General features: G+C 51.4%; 2 protein-coding genes across 14 annotated transcripts in view; one reads left to right on the plus strand and one right to left on the minus strand.

Moving 5' to 3' along the window:
- The window catches only part of AAGAB (alpha and gamma adaptin binding protein), a 95,043-nt gene extending 84,410 nt beyond the window's left edge, over positions 1 to 10,633 (plus strand). For 3 of the 8 annotated variants that reach the window (XM_030875179.2, XM_070044887.1, XM_030875180.2), the window contains 4 exons: positions 370 to 3,157; positions 3,786 to 3,954; positions 4,279 to 4,458; positions 6,990 to 10,633. In XM_030875179.2, coding sequence (XP_030731039.1) covers positions 370 to 447 — 78 coding nt within the window. In that variant the 3' untranslated portion in view covers positions 448 to 3,157; positions 3,786 to 3,954; positions 4,279 to 4,458; positions 6,990 to 10,633. The remainder of the gene's footprint in view (positions 1 to 369; positions 3,158 to 3,785; positions 3,955 to 4,278; positions 4,459 to 6,989) is intronic. The other 5 variants (XM_060294081.1, XM_060294082.1, XM_060294085.1 and 2 more) reach the window with 5 other exon arrangements.
- Positions 10,634 to 11,973: 1,340 nt separating this feature from the next.
- Positions 11,974 to 22,618, minus strand: part of SMAD3 (SMAD family member 3) — a 192,291-nt gene continuing 181,646 nt past the window's right edge. For all 6 annotated transcript variants that reach the window (XM_060294076.2, XM_030875175.3, XM_060294078.2 and 3 more), the window contains exons 6-9: positions 19,402 to 19,614; positions 17,219 to 17,356; positions 14,597 to 14,741; positions 11,974 to 12,114 (exon numbers count right to left, since the gene is read on the minus strand). In XM_060294076.2, coding sequence (XP_060150059.1) covers positions 11,991 to 12,114; positions 14,597 to 14,741; positions 17,219 to 17,356; positions 19,402 to 19,614 — 620 coding nt within the window. In that variant the 3' untranslated portion in view covers positions 11,974 to 11,990. The remainder of the gene's footprint in view (positions 12,115 to 14,596; positions 14,742 to 17,218; positions 17,357 to 19,401; positions 19,615 to 22,618) is intronic.

Here is a 22,618-nt window from a genome sequence, read left to right on the forward strand (position 1 = left end):
GGTTATTACCAACACAACACGTTCTTGGCAGGAAATGTATATGGTTTATGGTATTCCATTGTATAAATGTGTCATAATGTATCCAGTTTCCTTTTTGGACATTTAGGTCATGTGCCTTTTTTTTCTTCTGTAGTGAAGCTGTGTGTATCCTTATACATCACCTGTGTAAACAGCTCTGATTATATCCTCAGTAAAAAGTCTAGGAGTAGAAGTCATGGGTCAGGGTGTTCAGGGGGTTTTGATAGATGTTGCCAGAGCGCTGGAGGGCAGGATGTAGAATTTTAAGTCTTAATCAGTTCTGTGTATAACATATGAAACGAGCTGAAATTCGGTTGTTGCCTACAGTTTGTTGCTTGCTTCTCTCCACAGGTGGCCAAAGCTTTCTGGATGGCAATTGGGGGAGACAGAGATGAAATTGAAGGCCTTTCGTCTGATGAAGAACACTAAATTATTCATGCTAGGGCTTGACTACCAAAGACCCTAGCTCCCTCTACCTGAGCTACTTCCCTACTCAACCCAGTCATCTTTTGCTGAGCTCCCCATCATCATGTTGGCCGCCTGACTTGTTTATAGGCTCCCGTGAATTTTAGTTTTTAGTAGGGGGTAAAGCAGACATCTCTCCTCCCTCAGAATATCGTGGGGGAGTGAGAATGACAATAAGGAGTGAGGAATTCTCAAATACGCTTTTTTGCTCTAGGAACAGGGGTGGGATGAGGCTCCAAGGCCTGTGTGATAGGACCAAGTTAAAGGCGAAGAACCACCAGGCCATTCCTGGTCAGTCTTCTAAGCAGCGTTCCCCGCGTTCACACGTGATCACTGCAGATCGGGAGCCTGTGCCACCTTTCCTGGGTTCTGGATTCTTTCTGTCAAGGAACTTGCTGCTCTGAGGTTTGATGCTTTCGATGGGAGGAAAGATTTAATCTGTGCTGTAGTATAGACTATGTGCCAAAGCCACTGGCCCTCAGGTTAGTCTCTAGCTAAAAAAAAAAAAAAAAAATGCATCTGGTCATTTCATTTGAAATACAGTATCTGAGCTCATGCTAGAAAGTACTGAGAAACCATTGTGAATTTTTAGACTGTAGTAAATGATGCAAGGGTTTCCCACTCTGGTAGGGATAAAATAAACCCTCCTCTACCAAGTTGTGGGTCTGTCGGTATGCGTGTGTAAGAGAGAGAGAAGCTTAAGGAATTCCCTCTATAGGCCACTGAAACGGTATGATCATATCCTGAGATTTTTGCATTAGTGTTACCGTGGAGAAAGTTTTCTTTCTTAGAGTTCGCTACCTGAGATGGCAGAGCTGTGTTGTCACAACTCATACCCTCAAAACAAGGCAAGTTTCCTTTTCTCTTTCTGAAAGCCAGAGATCACTGCCAAAATAGTAACACTAAGGAGTGGGCTTGGTGGGAAAGGATATGAAATGTTAGGCAGTGAATCCCTGAGTACCTTGTGTTACTTCCAGGGCTCAGTGGGTCAGCTCTAGGGGAAATGATCACCAAGGGGAAAGTTTCCAGAGGAAGAGTGGGAAATAGAGCAAATGTAATCCTTATTTTCTGTTTTCGTAGGCACTTTGTAATGCATGTCATGAGCCTTTACTGTGGTAGTCACTGCCATGGCTCTAAACTGGCTCAGGGCACATGGCCTGAGAACTGCTGCTTTCCTAGTGTGGGTAGGAACCTCTTAGGTCACCAGCAGAAACAAGTTTCAGACACCTTTGTGCAACACCTTCTAAGCACTGCAGAACCTGACAGATGGCAGAATGACTGGAATGCTCCAGGTTCCGGGCCAGGGTGACTGCAGGAGGGAAGGTTTCAGTGATTGGAGCCATTCCAGGGAACATTGGAGGCTATCTTGCTTGATACTTTTTTCTTTTTCTTTCTTTTCTTTTTTCACTATCTGAAGGTCTTTGAGACTGTAGTTTACCATCATTCCATCAGTGTTTCTTTGAGGTAACTGCATCAGCCATTGACTGGGAATATAAGGGAAGCTGGCCCTGGGGTTGCAAGATGAAAGGTGGAACATATTTTTCTTAAAACATGAAAGGTTTCAGAAAATACATTAGGTCACGTGGTTAGGGAAAACAAACTAGAAAAAGCTGTGAACTTGATTTTGTGGATTAAACAAAGCCAGGTGATTAAAATGTGATTTATTTATAAAGTCTGCTTATGTGTATTTTTATGATTTTGTTGGGTTTTTTTTGGGGGGGGTGGGGAAGCCTTCCTTTATTGGATTAGGCATAAACAGCAAATAATCTAAGAGTTTGTCAAACTCACTCTTTTAGAATCCACCATTTAAATGTATAATATCAAGTCATGTTTTCAAGATCTCAGCTATCTGGGGGTATTGGCCCCTTCTAGGGGAGATGTGAGATTAAAGTGTCCAGTGGTACCTACTAAAGGCCCATTTTAAGAAGAGTGATCATGAGCTAATATTGTAATAAAAATTGCATTCTATCTAAAGTGACCTATGTACCTGCCACCATAAGTTATTATGGACTGTCCATCTGGGATTTAAAACAAGAACCTCGGCTTTTTTTTTTCCTTAAACATTTTTCTATTTGTGTAGCATGGTGTCTGGCACATAGTGGGCACTTAAAGCTGGTTTGGACTTGCATTCAATAGTTTTGATGACCATGATCCTAAAGTTTTAAGGTCCATGAGTGTTGGGAGGTAGGGAGAGATAAGAATAAACTTTTTACTTCCCTGAGAAAATCATATGTTATGTAATAATTTTAGAGTGATGAAGACATAGATATTTTTATAATTTTAAGATATGTTATCCTGCCAGAATATGAGAAGATTGACAGAACCAGTTTGCTTGCTCTCTTTTTATAGAACTTGGCCACATCTAATTCAGAGAAGCTGGAGATTCAGGGATGCTAGACTTAGATGGCTGAGTAATATGGGATGTGGTTCAAGGCCCATAGAGCGTGTCAAGCCATTACTGCAAACTACTTATAACAAAGGAAATGTGATCTGTTGCTAACTTCGTGTTCCCACCATGGAGAGGTGAGGATAAACATTTTTGCCGTGGCCTGTCGGATTCCCTTAACCTTGGGTCAGTCTCTTGACAGTGGCCATCGAGAGAGCACGTGGAGTGCCCCTTGCCCTGCCTTGGCCTGCCGTGGAAAAACAGTCTTTGAAGAATCACTGTCTAAGGGTAAGATGAGAGCTCCCTGAACTATTCTGAGCTGGAGTGTTTGCTGATACAAAGCTAAATTTAGCCAACATGTGTCCAGTGTGGTCAGCGGTTTGATTCATTGAACGTTCTGACTGATGGAGACCGAGAATGCTGGATGAGTTAAGAGCTGCCTTTCACCCCCGACCCAAAAAACTTTAAAATAGGCAAGACAGTTTAGCTACAGCATTCTATCATTAAATACCCATCTCACAGAGGACTGTAGGAGGAGAAAGTGTGAAAAATCAGGTCAAGGGTACCCCCTTAGTACAAGATTTAAAAACAACACTGTAACAGTTAACTTGCCCATAATTTGTATGTTCCTGAAAGTGTCATGCTCACAGTGCAGGGCAAAGTTCTAGTTTTGACTTAGATTCCACTTGGGGTTTAGTTTAGTGATCCATCCTTGCCCCTTTGGCATGTAAGCTCTTGCAGAAAGGGTCTTAGACGTTTTCTAAGTTTTATATTTTGGGCATTACCTGTGCCTGTTATTAACATCACCAGCCTTGCTCCTAATGTAGGTGTCTTTGTTCAGAGTTAAGTGTGTGTTACAGTTCCTCTAGTATAGGAAGTATCTTTCTCGATTCTGAGGTGTTTCTTTGATTTGCAGAATGAAGAATTGAAAAGAGGTAATAGCAACAGCGTGATCTTTTGTTGAACACTACTGAGCCCTGGCCCAGCTCTAAATGATGTGCTGTTTTACTTTGTTTCTTGTTGGAAAAGCATTGATTCAAAACCTGGACCTAATGGTTATAACTAACTGCATCTTTAGAACACAGGTTTGGGAAGAAAACTTTTTTTTTCCTCTAAAATCCTTTTTTATCTGTGTATATGTTGATAGGCTCAAATACTTGATCCTCACAGCTATAAATCTGCGAGGCATAAATGGGTCACAGAAAGCCTCCCGGGTTCTCCTGTGAAGCATGTGACCAACCACTGCCTCTCCCTTTTCTCTTATCGACCAGGTGGCTTTAATGCTACAAAATGTAGGCTGAGTGAGGCCTGGGGTAGGAACTTTATGGAAACAGCAGCATAATTTAGGAGAGAAGAGTCTGTTCCTTTGAAGCCCAAGGACATGGTCTGCATCAATCCTGTTGTTCCAGGAAATCTCAGGAATTCATCAATGGTGTTAGAAGGCCTCAAACTGGAAGTTAAGGACGAGCAACTGCAACCTGTTCCTTGATCCTGATGAGAGCTGAAACAAGGACTCAGTGCAGCCAGCACTGGCTGGGACCCTCCTTGGTGACAGACTGTGCTGGCCGTGGCCGAACCTGCAGACTTGGGTAAGGACGTGGGTTCTCTTCCCTAGCAGCTCATTGTCTAACTCAGGTGGAAGAAGGGGGCGAGCAAAGTGAGGCTACAAAAGGTCGAATGCTGGGCAGGATGTGAAGAGTGCTGTGTCCAGCCTTAATTGCTGTGGAAGGAGAGCGCCGAGTGGGTTGGGAAGAGCGTGATGTGCATCTTGGAGCAGTGGTTCTCAATCATGAGCCCATGTCGGAATCACCTGGAGGGCCCCACCCCAGGATTCCTGATTCAGGAGGTCTGGGGGAATGTGGGTTTCTAACTTCCCAGGTGATACTGATGTTGCTGACCAGAGACCACACTTTGAGACCCATTGACTTTGAGGAAGTGATGCTTGACTTGAGCGTTTGGGGATAAGAATTTGGGCAGATACGTGGGTGAAGCCTGCAAAATTCTTAGTGGAAGCTATGGCATGAACAAAGGTATGGAGATAAGAAAGCAAGGGGTTATGTTGGGGAAACCCCAGTAGTCCAGCTAGAGAAATGGTGGTAGATAAGGATGGAGTGATGCTGAGAACCTTGGAATTCCGCTTTGTGCCTACTCGGGAGGTAATCAAGGAGCCAGCGGGTTTCGAGTAGAAGACATGTAACTGTAATTAATTCCAGGAAAATCTGGCAGCAGGACTAGCCAACACCAATTGATTACCAGTCTGCCTGGAGAGCTGTGTTGAGAAGGATTCTGAAGCTGAGAATGGACCCAGCACTGTGATGAGTGGTTTTTGCATGGATAGAGAACTAGTGAAAGTTGGTAATTTTGCCCTGTACTTGCCATCCCTGGACTAGAGGGTGACAAATTAGGAGAATATTGGAATAGCTGTGATAAAAGGTAATCAGGAACTTTATTTTGGTGGTATTCCTTCAACCATACATAAGGACTTGTATAGGACAGCACAGTGAAAATGGATGGAAGACATTGCTAAGGTAAAATCTACTAGATACAGGCACCAATTCATTCAGTGAATTCAGCAAAAATATGTGGTGGCCAAAAGCAGCTGAGGATACAAGAATAAGATATAGACCCTGCTCTCAAGGAAGATTCACACAAGGCTTCCTTTCTGAAGTGAGTCTCAGAGCATTCGGGAAGGTTAGCCCGGTGAATTGGTGGTGTCAGGCAGGGCGGGAGAAGCAGGGTGTGGACTGGTGTGATACATGAGGAACTGCGCTTAACACGACACTGGGTTGCAGGGGCGAGTCAGCAAGCTGTGAGAGCTGGACAGGGGCCAGGTGGTAAGGGTCACGTGGCCCATGTTAAAGGCCTTAGAATTTGTGCTGTGGACTCTGGCGCCGTCTAAGGTCAGGGAGGCCACTGTGGGCAGTGTGGATGGTACATTTATGGGAAAGCAGGCTGGAGGCTCAAAGAGTGGTTAGGAAGCCATGCAGTTGTCCAGGTGACAGAGGGCCTGGAGTACAGGGCCGAGAGCACGGAGGGACAGGGCTGGTCGGATGTGGGGCGTGAGGGAGTGGTGCACGACTGTGACTTCGTGGCCATGGGCTGAGTAAAGGATTTTGATAAAGCGGGACTGAAGGCCAGGAGAGGGCGATGGTTCAGTAAGGGCAAGGATGACTTCCGGTTTTTAAACTGAGTTTTGAGGTACTTGTGGCACCTCCACTTACCAGTAGCCAGCAGGCTGTTGGGATATGAGTCTGAAGCTGGGGATTGATGTTTGGGCTAGAAATACTGATTTGGGAGTCCTTAGCATTTACGTGGCTTGAAATCACACAGGTTAGATGAGCTCTCTCAGGGAGGAATGTCAAGAGTACATACACTGGTCTGGGGATACCCCCATGGACGGGGGAGGTGCAGGCCTGAGAAAAAGAGGAGAGCGGACATTCAGGGCCTTTCCAAAAGGGAGGCTGGATCACCAGGGGCAGCTGCAGAGGTGGGAGGTGGCGGGGAGCAAGGAAAAGAAAAGCATCAAGCTGCCCAGGACTTGGAGAAGGTGGGGCGGCGGGGGGGCTCCCGATAAACACAGAGAGTCAGGAAAGGGAGCTTGCTTGGGCAAGACGGGAGATGATTCAGTTTGGGGGAGTTGTTTTGGATCGCGTTTCACAGGCAGCCGGAATTTAAAGTTGTGGCGCTCAAGGAACAGGTTGGTTTAGAGGTAGGGATGTGCGAGTCATTTTGCCGAGAGACTGACTAGATAAAACCTTGGGGAAAGTCGTTTAGGGGCGGGAGGCTAGAACTGGCCAAATAACAATGAAGGTAGGGATTTGATGTAGTTCATGGAGGCCAAACCTATAGGCACGTGGGTGCCATTCCTGGGAAATCTGCCTCCCTCCTGGTACAGCATGTGTGGACTCCGGTGAGGTCCAGGGAGGGAAGGCTGCTGTAGAAGTGGCCCAGCTAGAGAATTACGCCAGCTCCCTTCCGCCTCCCCGAAATTGTTTATTCATTTTCATCATCCTGTTTCTTAATCCACATCAGCTGGGGTCAGTGTAAGATTCGGCCATGGAAAACAGTTTTGAAGCCTCTTTCTCCTTGGGCGTTTGGAATTTAAAATGGATTTTCACAGGAGCGAAGTCATGTGAGCTGGAGAGTGTGGAAACCTGCTTCTTTCGGAACCTGAAACCTACCTCCATTGCCTGTGGCAAGATTAATCCGGTGGCGTCCACGCACTTGCCAAAGGCTCTCAAATACAAAGGGAATGATAATCCGGTGGCGTCCACGCACTTGCCAAAGGCTCTCAAATACAAAGGGAATGAACGCGAAGTAACAACGCGGAGACAGCGTCGCTGGGACTTGTGCAGTGCTGGGAGACGCGCCAACTGGGAGACTGGACACCTTCACGTGCCTGACCCGGAGGCTCCTGCTATCCCTGCAGGACTGGCTGGCACTGCGTGTTGCCCTCGGTGAGTGAATGAGGGCAGCGGGGCTGTGGCAGAATGGGACCTGGCACATCCTTGGTCAAAGTGCACTTGGGCTTGGAGACACGTTTCTCTGAAGCCCCTGGGGCCCTTTAACCTCTTCTCTCCACTCAGACATGGCAGCGAGAATGAGAGCGAGCTTCTGGCCCAGCAGCTTTTCAATGAAAAGTTTATTAGAAGGGCACTTACAGGGGAGAGAGAAGGAGAGAGAGGACACAGTTCTTTAACAATAGGGGGTACAATGCTTAAACAGGTGCTCTGCTCTTAAGATAAAAGTTAGAAAAATCTAAAACACTATAAATACATACATGCTTTTTACAAAGGTATTAAAAGGTCAGGCTGGCTGAGAAGGGAAGGTAATCAACATCCTCCGCGTTCTTTTTCCCCACCCAAACGCACACCCAAACAGGCGTCCTGCCCAGAACAGCCTAGTTGCAACAGCAGCACTGAGGGTGAATGAAGGCTTCCTGGAGGAAGATGGCTTCATCCCTCTGGACAGTTCTCACCCCTAGGAAGGGAGAGGGGCTTGGTTCAGAGGCCCCCACGTAAGGGCCTGTATTCGACTCTGAGCTGCCTGTGTCACATGCTGCCACGTGGGGAGCCAGCCTGGGTCAGTCGTCCCAGGTGCTGAGCCCAAAAGCCACTGCACCCTCTACCAGCGTTTGGAACTGGCTGTGCCCCGTCTCTTCCCAGCCACTGTCCTTGGGAGGAGAGCCTTTTCCAACTTTCTTCAAAAAATTAAATAGTTATCTGTCTTGAATGGTTTTAAGAAATTATTACATAAATATAAAAACACCAGAATGCTCGAGTGTACATTACTTTAGCATAAAAGAAAAAAATTACAGGATCACTTGAGAGAATTTCTCAATCCAGTTTACACAATACGCGAGTTTTTGCATGTGGTAGCTGTGTTTCTGAAAGGTTGCCTGTAGCGCAAGTCATTTCCCCGCTCTTCCATCAGAGGTGCCTCATTTTTGATCCATACGTTTTTCTGCTTTCCCACCCACTTGCGGAGTGGCTGATACTCCTGAAAGACTGTCATTTGAAGGGGTTCGAGAAGGGAACATCTACGCCACACCAAGAAAAATGGTACAACTTAGCTGTGTTGAGGTTTTCTTCTAGCAAAGATGTTAGATTTGGGAAAAACTCCCAACTGTGCCACTTAGTCACACAGTAAGACACAGGGCCCGGAACCAAACTCATGCCCTCTCTTGCTACTTGGTAACCCCCTTGGCAAACAAACAGTCCCCTGAGCAGTCTGCAGATTCCTGTCCCTCCCTTCTCCTTTTAAGGACTACAGAGAGTGGCCTAATGAGCGCTCTAATGTGAGCTCTCACCCCGCAGAGACCCTCACGGAGCCTCAGAAATGGCAGCTTGGGGCTGAGAATGAAATCAGATATCTGCCGTCTCCCCAAGCTACTCACATACATGCATGACATGCACGCGCGTTACTTAAAGAAAACCTTTTTCTGCGGTGTGAGTAAAAGTATTTAGCCCTGGAATACGTCCAAACTCTAGGAAGCCAGAGGGAGATGGAGAAAAACAAACTAAGCACAAGATACGTGCTACAGCTCATTCCAATACATTAACAATGATTTAAAAAAATAATCACCATGGTAAATAAAAAAATACAGCACAGACAACATAAGGACAATGGAAAAGTCTGCCAGCAGCCTTGCCCTCATGTCTGTTCTTCCTAAGAGTCCAAGTCCCCGCTCCTGACTCTGGGCTTGTCTCAGAATGTCAGATCTGCAGCCTGCCAGGAAGGTGGCCAGCAGAGAAGACTGGCCAGCACAGGCCTGTAACCCGAACCGCTGGGGCGGCTACCTACTTGCACTGGAAGGCTCCAAGTACTAAATAAAGTTAGGAGGGGGGAGGGAGTGGGCGGAGAGGAAAGGGAATACAAGCTGGCTCCTGAGGGAGGCGCTGAGGCCAGGATCCAGGGCCCCCGCGCTCTAGCTGCTCTCAGGTCAGCGTCAGCACAAGCCGCAAGGTGAAGGTGGCCTGGCGGGGAGCCCGGGGCAGGGAAGCGAGGCACGTTGTGCAGCCTGGACGACGGCACTGAAAAGGGTCTCCAACAGCCACCGTCACCCCCCAGAACTGCCCCGATTTCCTCCTGCCCCTTTCAGCTGTCCTTTAAGTTTTTCAATGTATAAATGCCTTCAGGCAATAGGATCTTTAAACTATTTTTATGACTTGAAAAGGACACTAATATTACATGTGCCTCAAAGCCACCTACGCAGCCTCTAGGGTGGGAATGAAACCAGATCCTAACCTCTGGGTACAACCAAATTTCTTTTCAATGGTGCTGAAGGTGGGCTTTCCCACTTTTTCCTCTCATCCTCCTCCAGCAGTCTAGTCTATAAAGAAAAAGGGCCAAGCAAGTAGCTCTCGGAAAAACACAAAATTACAACTTCACGCCTCCTAGAAGTAGCCTTTAGCTTTGAGCACTGAGGGTTCTGAGACACCATCCAAATGCAGCGAGATGTGACCAACAAGATCACCCAAATTGGGCTGTACCTGAAGCCGGTTCCCAAGTACCTGGGGGGACAGCTGTGCGCCGTAGGAAGCCCTCACAGGAGATCATGTTAGCAGGTGGAGAACGCGGGCCCTCAGAGACTGCTCTCCATGGCTTCTAGAGGGGGCACCACGATGGCTTCAGCCAAGGCCAAAATGGAATAAGAAGTCATACCATGAGTCTCAGACCTGACTGGGAGCAGGAACACACATCCAGGAGGTTCAGATGATTTCCTGTATCTAAAAGAAGCAGTCCACCATCATTTCATACCAGGCACGAACTTCAGACTTGCAGTATCTGGCCCCCTCAGGTGGAGTGAGGGACTACACACCGTCTCCGGCTCTGTGTCGACAGTCCTGCGCAAAGACCAGTCCAGGTCTGGCAAGGTACTCTTGTCTCTTCCTGTGTCCTCTGGAGGCTTGGCAAGCAGCTCTCCTACCTGGAAACTTCAGGGCTGGAGCTTCAGAGGCCTAGGATCCTGTAAGTGAGGCACCCAGGAAGCCCCCAACATCTCTACATAGCATCAGAAATGTCATCACATTTGAGGTTTATACCTGCCAAAAGTGTACACTTTCTTCCCTTCACCTGCAATTAAGACAGGACTTCCATAGGAAATCCCTTTGTTTTTCCTGGTAGAAATCCATGCAAAAATATGGGATAAGTCATTTCATACAAAAACAGCAGCAAAGTATAAAGTACCAATTGCAAGTGGCAATTCCATCTGCTGTATTCTGCAAAAGGCCAGTAGAAGAGGGCTCTTTTTTTTTTTTTTTTTCCAGTTGAAATAACTTACAGTAGTTTCCTCACTAATTGCCACTGGGAGCAGTACTTATTACACACTGTAACTGCTAGAGTTGTCACTGATGATCCTCTGCTGTGAGCTAGATAATCTCATATCCCAGGGGAAAGATGACAGACCTCTTTGCACCAAACCTGCAATTTTCAAAGGTGTAAAAAAATTTTTTAATAGCCCTTTCATTTGCTTTTGTGTTGGCCTGAGATCTTTCCCTCCTGGTGAATTTGCTTCTGTTAATTTCAGCTTCCAAAAGTGCTGGCAGGTGTCTTCTCAACAAAACCTGGAAAAGCTTCACTTTGGGGGAGAAGTTGCTGGGTCCCCCTCTGGTTTCCCAATCAACGTGCCAACCCAGGGTTTTTTTGTGTTTTTTTTAAATATAAAACAAAGGTTTAAAAGAGCATACGATAAAGTTCATTTAATTAACGCAACTGACTACATCAGCCAGTGTAGCCGAATGCATGAGAAAGCGGAGCGAGCTCTTACAGGTGACCGGAGACCCGCGCACCGTGGTGGTGCTGCCTCAGCCCGAACACCATCACGGACGACTGCCTCCTGCTTCCCGGGAACACTTCACATAATTCAAATCTCTTTGAGATTACCGTGATGCTACAAACTATACATTTCCTACGTGCCTGAGCCTCGACAGATCCTTCCAACTGCTGAAAATGCAGACAACTTTAAGAGTGTTTTTAAAGAAGAGGTGTCACCACCTCTTCCCACCGGTCCCTGTGTGCTCGGTTCTGGACACACTCGCTCACACCAATCAGTATGCTCCCCGAAGGGTGGAGACAGACAAGACCCCTCCCCACCCCAAGTCAATTCAGCCCCCAGGGTGCAAGGTCTGCCGCTGCTGGGGTTCAGGAATGCTCACTGGAAGAGGAGGGCTGGGCCCGAGGTGCGCTTATACCCCTGCCTGCCGGCTTCTCCCTGCCTCTAGAGTGCCCAAGGCGAATTCCGCACTCGGTCCTGACCACAGGGCCGTTTCCTGTTGGGCAGTGACATCTCAGTTTGCTGTCATTAAAAGAAAAGGGGGCTGGGGGAGGGGGCAGGTGGTAAAATACTACCTGTTTGCTCAAGCCACCAGAGCAGAAGCCATTTCTTGCCCTTCACACCAGGGCCAAAGGGCAGATGTGTTCAGCAGACACAGCTGTTCATAAAAATCCATCTCTGGGTTTGCTTTCATGTTCTGTAAAACAGGCTCGTGCCACTTTGGTTGAGGGAGAAAAATTTCTTCTTCTTTGACAACCGTGATTTGAGTTCTGATTTCTCCACCTCCTACATGGCCATTTTCCCCAAGCCCACCCTCCCCGCCCTCCCCCTTCACACCCAATGTCTCTAAGACACACTGGAGCAGCGGATGCTGGGGGAGCCCATCTGGGTGAGGACCTTGTCAAGCCACTGCAAAGGCCCATTCAGGTGCAGCTCGATCCAGCAGGGGGTGCTGGTCACGGTCTGTCTCCTGCAAGACATTGGGAAAGGGGTGGGTTGGGGGATGTTAAGAATGTCCAGAAGCACACACACACATGTCAGAATGCCTTTTCCCGCTTTGGTGACAGGCTTCTTCCCAGAGCCAGAGATATGGACTGCCTTGCTAGACCCTGTCCTGGAGGAGGTGCCACTAACTTGCTGAAACTGCCGGGCCAAACTCCAAGCAGGAAGGGCTTTGAGTAAATCAGGTTCTCCTGCACCAGGGAAGGACGTGGCCCCCTTAAAGAGAAACATGTAAGGCAAATTCCAGGGTACCCCAAAGGCCCCCCGGTTGCCTTGATGGGCTCCTGATGGAGAACCTCAGCCAGAGCAAAGGTCTCTCTGGTCCCCCTGTCCTGAGAGGGCACCTACAGCTCCCCTGCCTTCAGCCCCGACCTACCCCCAGCAGGCCGCGATGACGTGCGTCTGCCTGATTGAGGGGTGTTTCTTACAGGGCGCCGACAGAGTCCACATGCTGTCGGTCCCCAATGTGCTGATACAATTCCCATCTATGGCCTTATTTTGGAAAATCTTACGAGCAGAGCGAGCCGTGGAACAATTACTGGAAAAAACCAAGGCACACCACACGTTTCTTTTCCCCAAAGCACTTCGTCTAAATTCGGGCTGGTTGATGACGCAGCTTGCAGGCAGGCTCCCAAAGGCCTCCACTGAGCAAAGGCTATCTGCTGAGGCCGGAGGCGCTGGTGCCAGCTGGAGGTGAGAGGCCTGGGCTCTGCTTTCAGCCACCTCACAGGAAGGGGTGAAACCTTACTCTCCTTGGCCCCGGAGACAGGAGGAGGGCGAGGCTGTTCTGGGAAGGGGCCGCACCACCAGTTAGGTTGCTCTGCGGCGCTGCCAGGTGGCAGTGACGTGGTGGGCTGCACAGGACTGGGTGTGCTGGCAGTATGTCCCGCACGGTGACACAGTGCCCCCAGGGAAAGCCTTCTGCCAGCAGGGGCCTCTTCCCAAGCACTTGAACCTGGAGGACTGCAGTGCCGCGCCAGGTCAAGAGCCGCTGGCCTGAGGTCACCACCCTGCTTGCTTGGCCTGCGCTTCTCCCGAGTGGAGGATTAGAAACGGGCTTGCAGACTCGGCCCTGGCGTGCCTGCCTGACCTGCGTGCCTGAGTGTGGCCCTCTAGACTGCAGTCTGAGTGCTAACAGGGATAAATGGACCTCCCTCTGGCTCTTTTCCACCGGGTCCATCTTTAAATATTTCCCTTCCCCAACTAAAAAGAAGATTAACTTTCTAACCTTTTAACTCTTGCTCCCTAAATGATTCAGCCAAGGCCAAAAGGTGAGCTAAAACATCCCTCGGGCTGGGCCTTTGGGCCTGGGCTAATCTCAGGCCATTATAACTGGGTTGTAAGTTCTCCGACGGCTGACCACTCGGATAGCTCAACGGGTCATTCATCCCGGATTTGAGAGAAACCCCAGAGACCAAGGTGCTGTGTTCCCTGGCACTGTGGGGCAGACACGGAGAACAGCAGCTAAAGTACGGTAAATGGAAGAGGAGGATTTTATGGACCGAAATCCTCTAATGAGAATCTGACTTTCCATAAGTCATGCTCATCTGGATTTCATTATAAATGGTGGCCCAGAGCCAATACTGAAATGGGTTTGGCCTGGGTGCAGAATGACTGCAAAACAAAATGGATTCCAAACATCTGGAAAAATGAAGAGAAGGGGAGAGTAACTTGCAAGGCACTGGCTCCAGCTGATGTGCGGGCACCTCTGTGTCTGCCGCGGAGTCGGGGCTGGGCACACAGACCTGCCTCTAGGGGAAACTCCTGTCCAGGTGTGGAAGGAAAAGGAATGGGCTTCTCTAAGCCCACGCCAGAGTGGCCCGAGAGATTCGACAGAGCAAACCAGGGACACCCCTGACCAGTGCCATGTTAAAACCAGTATCTCAGAAATTCTGAAAAAATCATTTCTGAGCAAGTAAATTTTGTTCCTTCGACCACCCAAATCTCCTCCTCCCTTCCCTGCTTCTCAGTTTTAATATCCTAGATCCTCAGGGTCACCGGGTCAGAGATGGAGCCACAGAGGAGAGAAGGAACAGTGAGATGAAGACTTAACTCCCCGGAGAGGGTCTTCCTAAAACCATCGGCCGAAAACGAACAAGGAGGAAGACGCCAAGAGGACACAGTTCTAGGCTCAGCTTTTCCACAAATGATGCAACTTCAGGCTAGTCGCTTTCCCTCCCTGGGCCTTTGTTCCCTCATCCGCACAACGGGGACAATGCCAGCGTCCCCACCCAGGGTTGTGGTGAGGATGGAACGCTCCCAGCTCCTGAGAAACTGGGCGAGCACTGCTCAGCTCTTCCCCGTCTAGTGGGACTTGGCCCCGCTCGGATCCCTGGTCCCTCTGCTCTTCGGGGCAAGGGCCAGCCTCGCTTATCTCTGGGGAGCCCTTGCTCTGCGTTCTGAGCCACCTGCAGTCCCCGCATCCCAGGGACAAGCGCCCCAGCCCCGACCTGTACTCGGCTCCCCAGCCCTTGACGAAGCTCATGCGGATGGTGCACATCCGGGTCAGCTGGTACACGGCCTCGAAGCCCTGGTTGACAGATTGAGCCAGGAGGGCGGCAAACTCCTGGTTGTTGAAGATCTTCAGGTTGCATCCTGCCAACAGAACAAAAACAGTGCTCGTGGGGACGAAGAGTGCACTTGTCCGGAGCTCCTCTCCTGGCTAAAGCCCCCCACCCCACCCCCAGGGTCACCCGGACCAGTGTTCCCACATTAGCCACAGATTCCACGCGCAGCACCACACTGGGGGGCGAGCCCACGTGGTCCCTGCCCCTGAAGCCATCACCGCCTTGATGGGGAGATGCAGCTGACACAGGTGAGGGGGGAGAGTTAAACAGTGGCCCATAAGCTCCAGTTCCCAGAGCCGTGGGAAGGCTGAGGAAGACAGTAAAGTGAGCCCAGGAACAAGGGAAACGGTTGGGAGAGGTGGGCCCTGCCCTGGGCGAAGGGGCCAAGGCAAGACTCCAGGGAACAGAGGCAGGGTCACGAGCCTGGAGGCCCCCGTAGTGCACGGGTATGGCCGACCTCCTGGGGGACAGGAGTCCTTGCCCTTTGATGGAGGGAGCACCAGAGAGACGGGCCAGCTGAGAGGCTACCCGGCCTGCCGTGCCAACAGGAGGTCGGCGGAGGGTCCTGGGCACCTCCCACCTGGGCTCCTCCAACAAATCCACCTCTGCCCGGGCCAGGAGGCAGCGAGAGATCCGGGCCACATCTTGGCCTCTGGGCACGAGGCTGGGGTGGGGTGACGTTCTCGGCAAAGTGAAGGTGTGTACCTAACTCCAGGCATAAAACCAGAGACAGGCACACATAAAGTTTACCGTAAATCTCTTGTTCGAAGTCCAACCGCCTGAGTGCCAGGAATGTGTCAATCAGAGAAATAAAAGACAAAAAAAAGCACATGCCAAAAATGCCCAAAAAGGTGAGCTGAGGTGACACTAACGGGCCAGCACTGGGCCCCTCGGCTTGCTGCGTGACTCTGGGCTGGTCACTTTCTCTTCTAAGCCCGTGTCTCCCTTGTGAAAGGAGAGGCTGGCCTCAGAGGCCCCCCAGCTCTGACATCCCATGAGATAACATCCAGCACCACAGCCAGCTCTGCCGGAACCAGAGAGAGGGAGAGGGCGGGGCTGGGGGATGGGCACAAAGCCAAGTGCGCATCTGGACTTCCTCTTCTCATTTTCTGAGGGGAAGAGGGGTGAAGCAGAGCCCAAGGTGAGTTCCGGTCCCCCGCCCAGCAAGCAGCAGAGAAGCACACAGCCCTAGGCTCATCCTGGCTCAGCCACTTACTAGCTGTGTGTCCTTTGCAGGTAGCTTAACCTCTCTGAACTTGTCTCCTCAGCATGCCTCCTCACCTGAAGAGCTAGAATAACTGGTGAGGACTAAGTGAGCCCCAAGGTAGCCGTGTGCTCTGTAAACGCAACCACACGACATTCCAGAAATGGAGAGCACCACGAGCATCTCAAACTCTGCATTCTTAAGTTGATCCAGCCCATGACCCACCGCTCCACCATCACCTGCTACTTAGTGAGCAGGAAGACATGCCACACACACGCCGCAGGCAATGGACTGAGCCACACACTCTACCCGCCGGGCACAGTCCACGCTCTGCGTCTGCGCGCCCTGGGAGAGGTGGGCTGCGGCAGGGGCGTTCTGCCTCAGCTTTCTAAGTGAAGAGGCCTTGGATGAGATCAGCCACCTGCCTGGTCATCTACCCAGGCCTGGCCCTGTCCAAGCCACCCTCTGGGGTGAGCCTGCCACCCCTTGGAGTACAGGTGGGATTCGTAGCCCTACTCAGAAAACCCTCAACAGTCCCCCTGAATAAAAGCAAAACTTTCTCATGTTCTTCCGTGGCCTGGTCCCATCATGTTTTCTAAACGTGTCTCCCGACTGTCGTTTAAACGGCCTCCACTGCAGGCAGAGTGCAGCCCACGTGTGCCCTGCCCTCCATCACCTCTGGCCTCTGCCTGGGATGCCCTCACGGTCCCCGCCCCACCATCACCCTATGCCTAATGCTTACCTACTGCTCCAAGCCCAAATGCCTTCTCCTCCATGAAGCCTTTCCTGATCCATCCTAACAGTTAAATGTGTTTCTCCCCTTGGATCCAAGAGCACGTTACCTGTGCTGCTTGCATGGTGCGTAGCACCCTCCCTTGTATTAAACACATTTGTGTCTTTGCCTTGCACACTCAGCTGATGGGTAAGGTCTGTGGGGACAGCAGAAGGACTTTCTGCACCCCTCCATCCCCCTACAGCATCTGGCATGGCTTTAGGAAGGAAGGGAGGGAGGGAGAAAAGGAAGGAAGCAGGCGTACTATCTTAGCATCTATGCACACAGGCAATAAACAGGTACCCAGAGATCAAAGGCAGATGTGTCAGATGCTGCGTCTGCTCCCCGAAGGTTCGGGGAGGTCACAATAAGACAGCAAGGCAGAAAACCCAAGGGAAGCATCTCCAGATTGTCAGTGCGAACACCCATGAGGAGAAAAGGTAAGAGAGAAGAAACCTTTCTAGCATCCCAGGCACGTGCCGCAGAGGAGAGGACCTCAGGGAAAGGGTGGGTATGTCGGTGGTGGTACCTGGTGGGATCTTGCAGACGGTGGCTGGGTGCCAGCCGTAGCGCTGGTTACAGTTGGGAGACTGGACAAAGATGGCACTGTCGCTGAGGCACTCTGCGAAGACCTCGCCTCCGATGTAGTACAGCCGCACGCCTCGCCCTAGAGAGATTCGGGTCAGAGTGGTCCTGGCACCAGCTGAGGCTACCAGAGGAGGCAGAACTGCAGCCGATGCTCCAAGTGACTGGTTCTCTGCCAGGGTCACCAGGCAAACGGGGCCCAGAGCCCAAGCCTAAACACACGGGGAAGTGATGGGTGATGCTAGGCTGCCAAAGCTGGGGAGGCAGACGACGAGAGGAAAGAGCATGGGTAAGTCTTAACAGCAGCCTCTGCCGATGACCTGCCATGGGCCTCGGCCAAGTTACTCAGCCGCTGAGCCTCAGTTTCCTCATCTGTAAGATGGGGGTAACAATCATACCTACCTCCTGGGGCTGCTGTAAGACACACAGCAAGTGCCTGGTGAGCAGTAGTTGCTGCTGCTGCTACTACTACTAGGTCCCTTCCCCCTCCGAGATTCAGAAACTCATTTAGTCAGCCTGCAGAGCTCCTCCTGAGGCAGCAGATACCCCAGGAGCCCTTCACTGCAAGGATGGCTTAATTAGTGCCACTCCCTGTACCTCTCTCCCCTCGATGCATTTTTCTAAAACATTCCATAGCTTTATATCATTTACTTTCCCTTCATCTCTTAAATCCACTCCAGATGGGCAGAAATTATTTTTAAATTGGCTCTGCAATTCAAGCAAGTTATATAAACCCTCTGACAACCAGTCTCTGCTCAGCCAGGGGATGTTCTCTTCTCCTGCCTGGAAGGTCTTTGTTCCCACTCCTGGGGGCAGAGGCCCAGAGGGCCGGGGAATGGAGCCAGCTTTCACAGGCGCAACGTGGAGTGGGATGGAAACCAGGCGACCGGCTGCAGGCCTGCCTCCTCGTCCCACCACTGTCCCCGGCCCCCGCCACTCCCCAGTTCTTCCTGGCTCAGTGCTACAGGACTTGGCGGCTCACAGACACCAGGGTGCTGACAGACTCGGGGGCCACTAGGAGGCGCCCTGGAGTTATGTCGGTCAAGAGCGGGAGGCGGAGGTGGGAAGACCCAGACCCAAAGAACAAAAATGTTTGGGTAATTTTTGAAATGTTATATTTAAATATAGAAAAGTATAAAGTGGGTAAGTAAACACCTGTGTCTACCACCGAGGATCTTTTTAAAAGAAAACAAGTAGGAAGCTGTCCGGGAAGGATGCAGGCTCAGGGGCAGGAGGGGGCTCTTTGTCACCGACTGTGTTACACACTTGCTGTGTGGCCTCTGCAGGGCTCTGCCCCTCCCTGGGCATCAGGTTATCATTCCCTGGAAAATAGGCGCACTGGCGCAGGCCCACGGCTTCCAAACTTTTCTTGACTGTAAAACCCTCTGTCCAAATAAAATCTTCTGTGAAGGCGCAAGATATAATACAAACAAGAGCAGAGGTGCTCTGGTTCACATGTGCCCAGACCCCTCCTGCCCTGCCCAGCTCCTGAGTTTCCTCTGGAACCCCTTGGCCACCCTGCGTGCCCTCAACAATGTCTGAGAATACCCACCATCTCTACACCATCTCTATGGCCCTTCTAGGACTCTGGATCGCAAGGCTGTGAACAACCTCAGCACGATAATTTTATGAGCAAACCAAGTGACACACAGCAAGGCTTCCTCCTCCCTAAACTAAGTGATCTTTCACCACGTGCTAGGTGTCGGGAGAGAGTGTTAGCAGCAGTGGTGTCCCGGAGGCGGGCAATACTGGTCTCTCCACCTCTTCTAAGTTCCTAGAACAATCATATATGAAGTGAACAAAGAGAATATCATTCCTACAAGGTGGACTATATACTTGTCCACCTATCAGTACTTCAAGGGTATTTTTATTAAGAGAATTGCACGGTTGCCTTTCTCAAGAAAGTCAACTGTCCTCCTCTGTGGCTCTCAAATTTTCAGAAATGGTCTCTGAGTGGGAACGATCAAGCAACCGCAACTCTACCTGTCTGGCCCCTAAACAAGGCAATACGCAGCCTGGGGGACGGGCACGGGGGAGGCGCACAGTGGTGGCTGGTGGGTTCTGGCAGGGGCTGTGCTGGCTGGGGCGCGGGGTGGTGTCACAGGGGGGAGCGCGGCCGCCCCTTACCGATATGCCTCCGCGTCAGCTCCACGGCCGCGTTCCTGTTGACATTTGAGAGCAGCCCCAGGCAGAAGCGCTCTGAGTTGGAGGGATCGGTGAAGCCATCCACTGTCATGGACGGCTGTGAGGCGTGGAATGTCTCCCCGACACGCTGGTTGAGCTCGTAGTAGGAGATGGAACACCAGAAGGCCGGCTCGCAGTAGGTAACGGGCTGCAGGTCTGAGGAGACAGGCCGGGCCGCTGGGTCAGGGGGCCCCCCCAGCCCCTGAGCTCCTGGATGGGGTCCCCTAGATGCTCCAGAAGCCTGTTTCCCCACCTCTCAGGGCATTAGAATCCCGCCCCCCAACCCTTTTACTGTGTAAAACTTGCAGGATCCAGTGGGACAAAATCCTCAGGTGTTGGGAGAAGCATTCCACTGGCCTTGGTACTTTTTATTTAGTTGAGCTCACAAAGGCCCTGCCCCGCCCGGCCTGGCCTTGGCTTGAAGTAGTCTTCAAGGAGGTGCTGGGTCAAACCCAAAAGGCCCTGAGACCAACAAGCACCTGGCTAAACGCACCGGACAGGCCAGGAGTGCCCACTGCGGTCTGGCCACACCATCTGCCTCTCTCCCAAGGTCCCCAGAGTAACCCATGCTGATCTCTGCCTCCCAGAAGGGCTTGCAGCTTCTGGCTCTGCCTGGTCGTGGGCTAACTCCTAGCCTGTCGGGCGGCAGCGTCCAAGCCTGTGAAATGACAAGGCTGGTGCGGCCCAGGGGGCCGCGTCCACAGGCACCAGGCACCGTCTACAGAGTGAACTGGGTCCCTGCCTCTTATTGCGGAAACTATCTTCCAAATGTATCCAGATGCCATCTGTCGGGGTGGCTAAGACACAAACTCACCTAAAAGCAGCTCTGAATTTATCCTAGTTGTCAGTCTGTGTCTCGGTCAAGGGCTCCTCAGAGCAAACTGCTGGTTCTCAGAAGAGGTGGGAACCCCTGAAACAGAGGTTTCCCCTCACGTGCCTCCACGTTACCTTTCCCGTGATTCCCTAACGCCTCCTGTCACCTCCAGCTGTTCCAGGCTCCACACCTGCCCAGGTACCCCTGCCCTCCTCCTGCCCATCTGTGTGTCATCTCCCACCTTAGGGTCCATCCTCTTGGCCCTGGGCCGGGCCCTCGTCCTTCCTCACTTGCAGCAGTGCCACGCCTCTGACAGGACTCCCAGCACTCCAGCCAGCCCTTCCAGCTGCTTCTCTGCTCTGCACTGCTCCCCGGGCCACATCCTGCTCTCTGCCTACTTGAATCCCACCATCTGCTGGCGAATCAGGGATTCTGCTGCTCTCATCCCTCCGCCTCAGGCCTCCAGCCTGAGTCACTTGCTCTGGCTCTTACATAGACGTGGAGCCGCCTGGTCACTCAGGGCGTGACTTTGTGGGAGCCAGTGAGAGTGATGGGAAGGGTTTGCCGTGCCAAGTCTCAGCACTGGCCCGAGACCCCTGCTCACCGCCCGCCGAGCAACTTCCCAGAGCGAGAACCCACGAGAACCTCTGCTCAGCTCACCAGACCTCTGAAAGTGCGTAAAGCCCAGGAGAGGCCCGGGTCCCCCTGCAGGGCAAAGTGGCCCTGATCTCCTTCTGGGGTCTACGCCCATGATCCCGTCTAAGGGTAAAGAGAAGGTCAGCACACACGGGAGGAGCTGCAGCCCGTGACATCCCTGCACTCAACACACCCAGGAAGAGTCAGCTAGAGGGTCAGGACACCTACATCAGGTTTCTCAACCTCGGCACTCCTGAGATTTGGGGCCAGATAATTCTCTGTGGGGAGAGGGTTCTGTGCACTCTAGGATGTGCACAGCATCCCTGGCCTCTACCCACCCGATGCCGGCGGCACACATCCATCTCACCGTCCCAGCGGTGACAGTAAGAAATGCCTCCAGACATTGCGAGAAGTCTTCCACGGGGCCAAACAGGCCCCAGTTGAAAACCACTGCCCTGGATGCTTGACCAGGTCATGGAGCACAGGCTTCAAGGCCAGATGGACCATCGTCCACCCTCTGCTCAGACACAGGCCAGCTGTGTGCCGCTGAGCAAACCAGTTAAACTCTGAGTTTCAGTGTCCACATCTCCCCCCGGGTCACCAGAGCGGAGAATCTCCTTTATCACCAGGCGCTGTTTGTGGATGGACTGAGATAATTCAAGGGGAGCGCGGGGCACACATCCAGCACTCAATAAATGGTGTTAACAGAAATTATAATAATTTTGGTTATATGAACTTGAAGAGATCCTGTTCTTGTCCTGACCTCCATCCGAAGGGAGCGAAGTGTCCTTGCCCCTCCTTCCCTTGCCAGGGCCCACACTACTTAATGGTGAAAGTGGTGTGGTGGGGCAGGAGCGACCATGGCCCGCGGCCAGTGCCCCCGAGGCTGGGTTGAGCCACGCCAGCCACATCCGGCTCTGGCTTTGCTCGATGCTTGACATTCCAATGAGATAAGCTATATTCTAAACAATGTGGTCACTAAAATGTGAGCTATGTTGCTTTGGAAACCTTAAAAAAAAAACAACCACCACCACCTAAGAAATCCAAGTGCACTCCGAGCCTTCAAAGTGGTCTGGCAACGTGTCAGGGCCAAGAGGTACTGGGGAATTCCCAGAGGCAAGCTCTGCTGACCCTGCTGTGCAACCTGAGGGACATGACGTCCCTCTCTGGCCTCAGTGGCCCAGTCTGAACAGTGACTGCAGTGTACTGGAAGCCACTGAAAGCAGACCATGTAGGTCACGGTGTTTCTGGCATGGGTCACCACGAAGAGGCAGCTATGGCTGATCTGGGCTGGCCTTGGCTTCTCTAGCCAAGTACAGAACAGAGCCGTCTTCATCTCCAAATTATAAAGCCTTTTCCAGCACCCCCTGGGCTTAGTCCAGGCAGAAGTGAGCGAGCTAGGCTCCCAGGAACACTGACTCAGCCCACCCATCAAAAGAAGAGAAGCCAGCAGGCCACCCATTGGGTAACGTGGGGCCAGAACCATATTCTGGGCACGTGTGGGCTGCAAGGTGTCTCGGAATCAGAGAGAGGCTTGGGGTCCTAGCCCAAGAGGCCCTCCCAAGCAGATCTGAGCCCTTATCTAAACATGCCTGCAACTCACAGACACTCACTGAACAGTGCTGTGGGAAACACAGGATGCAGGAGCCTGACACATAATTAAGAAGATGCTGGTTGGGGGAACAGAGCAGTCAGGCCAAGGCAAAGTCT

Source organism: Globicephala melas, chromosome 2, assembly GCF_963455315.2.
Source record: "Globicephala melas chromosome 2, mGloMel1.2, whole genome shotgun sequence".
Taxonomy (NCBI): domain Eukaryota; kingdom Metazoa; phylum Chordata; class Mammalia; order Artiodactyla; family Delphinidae; genus Globicephala; species Globicephala melas.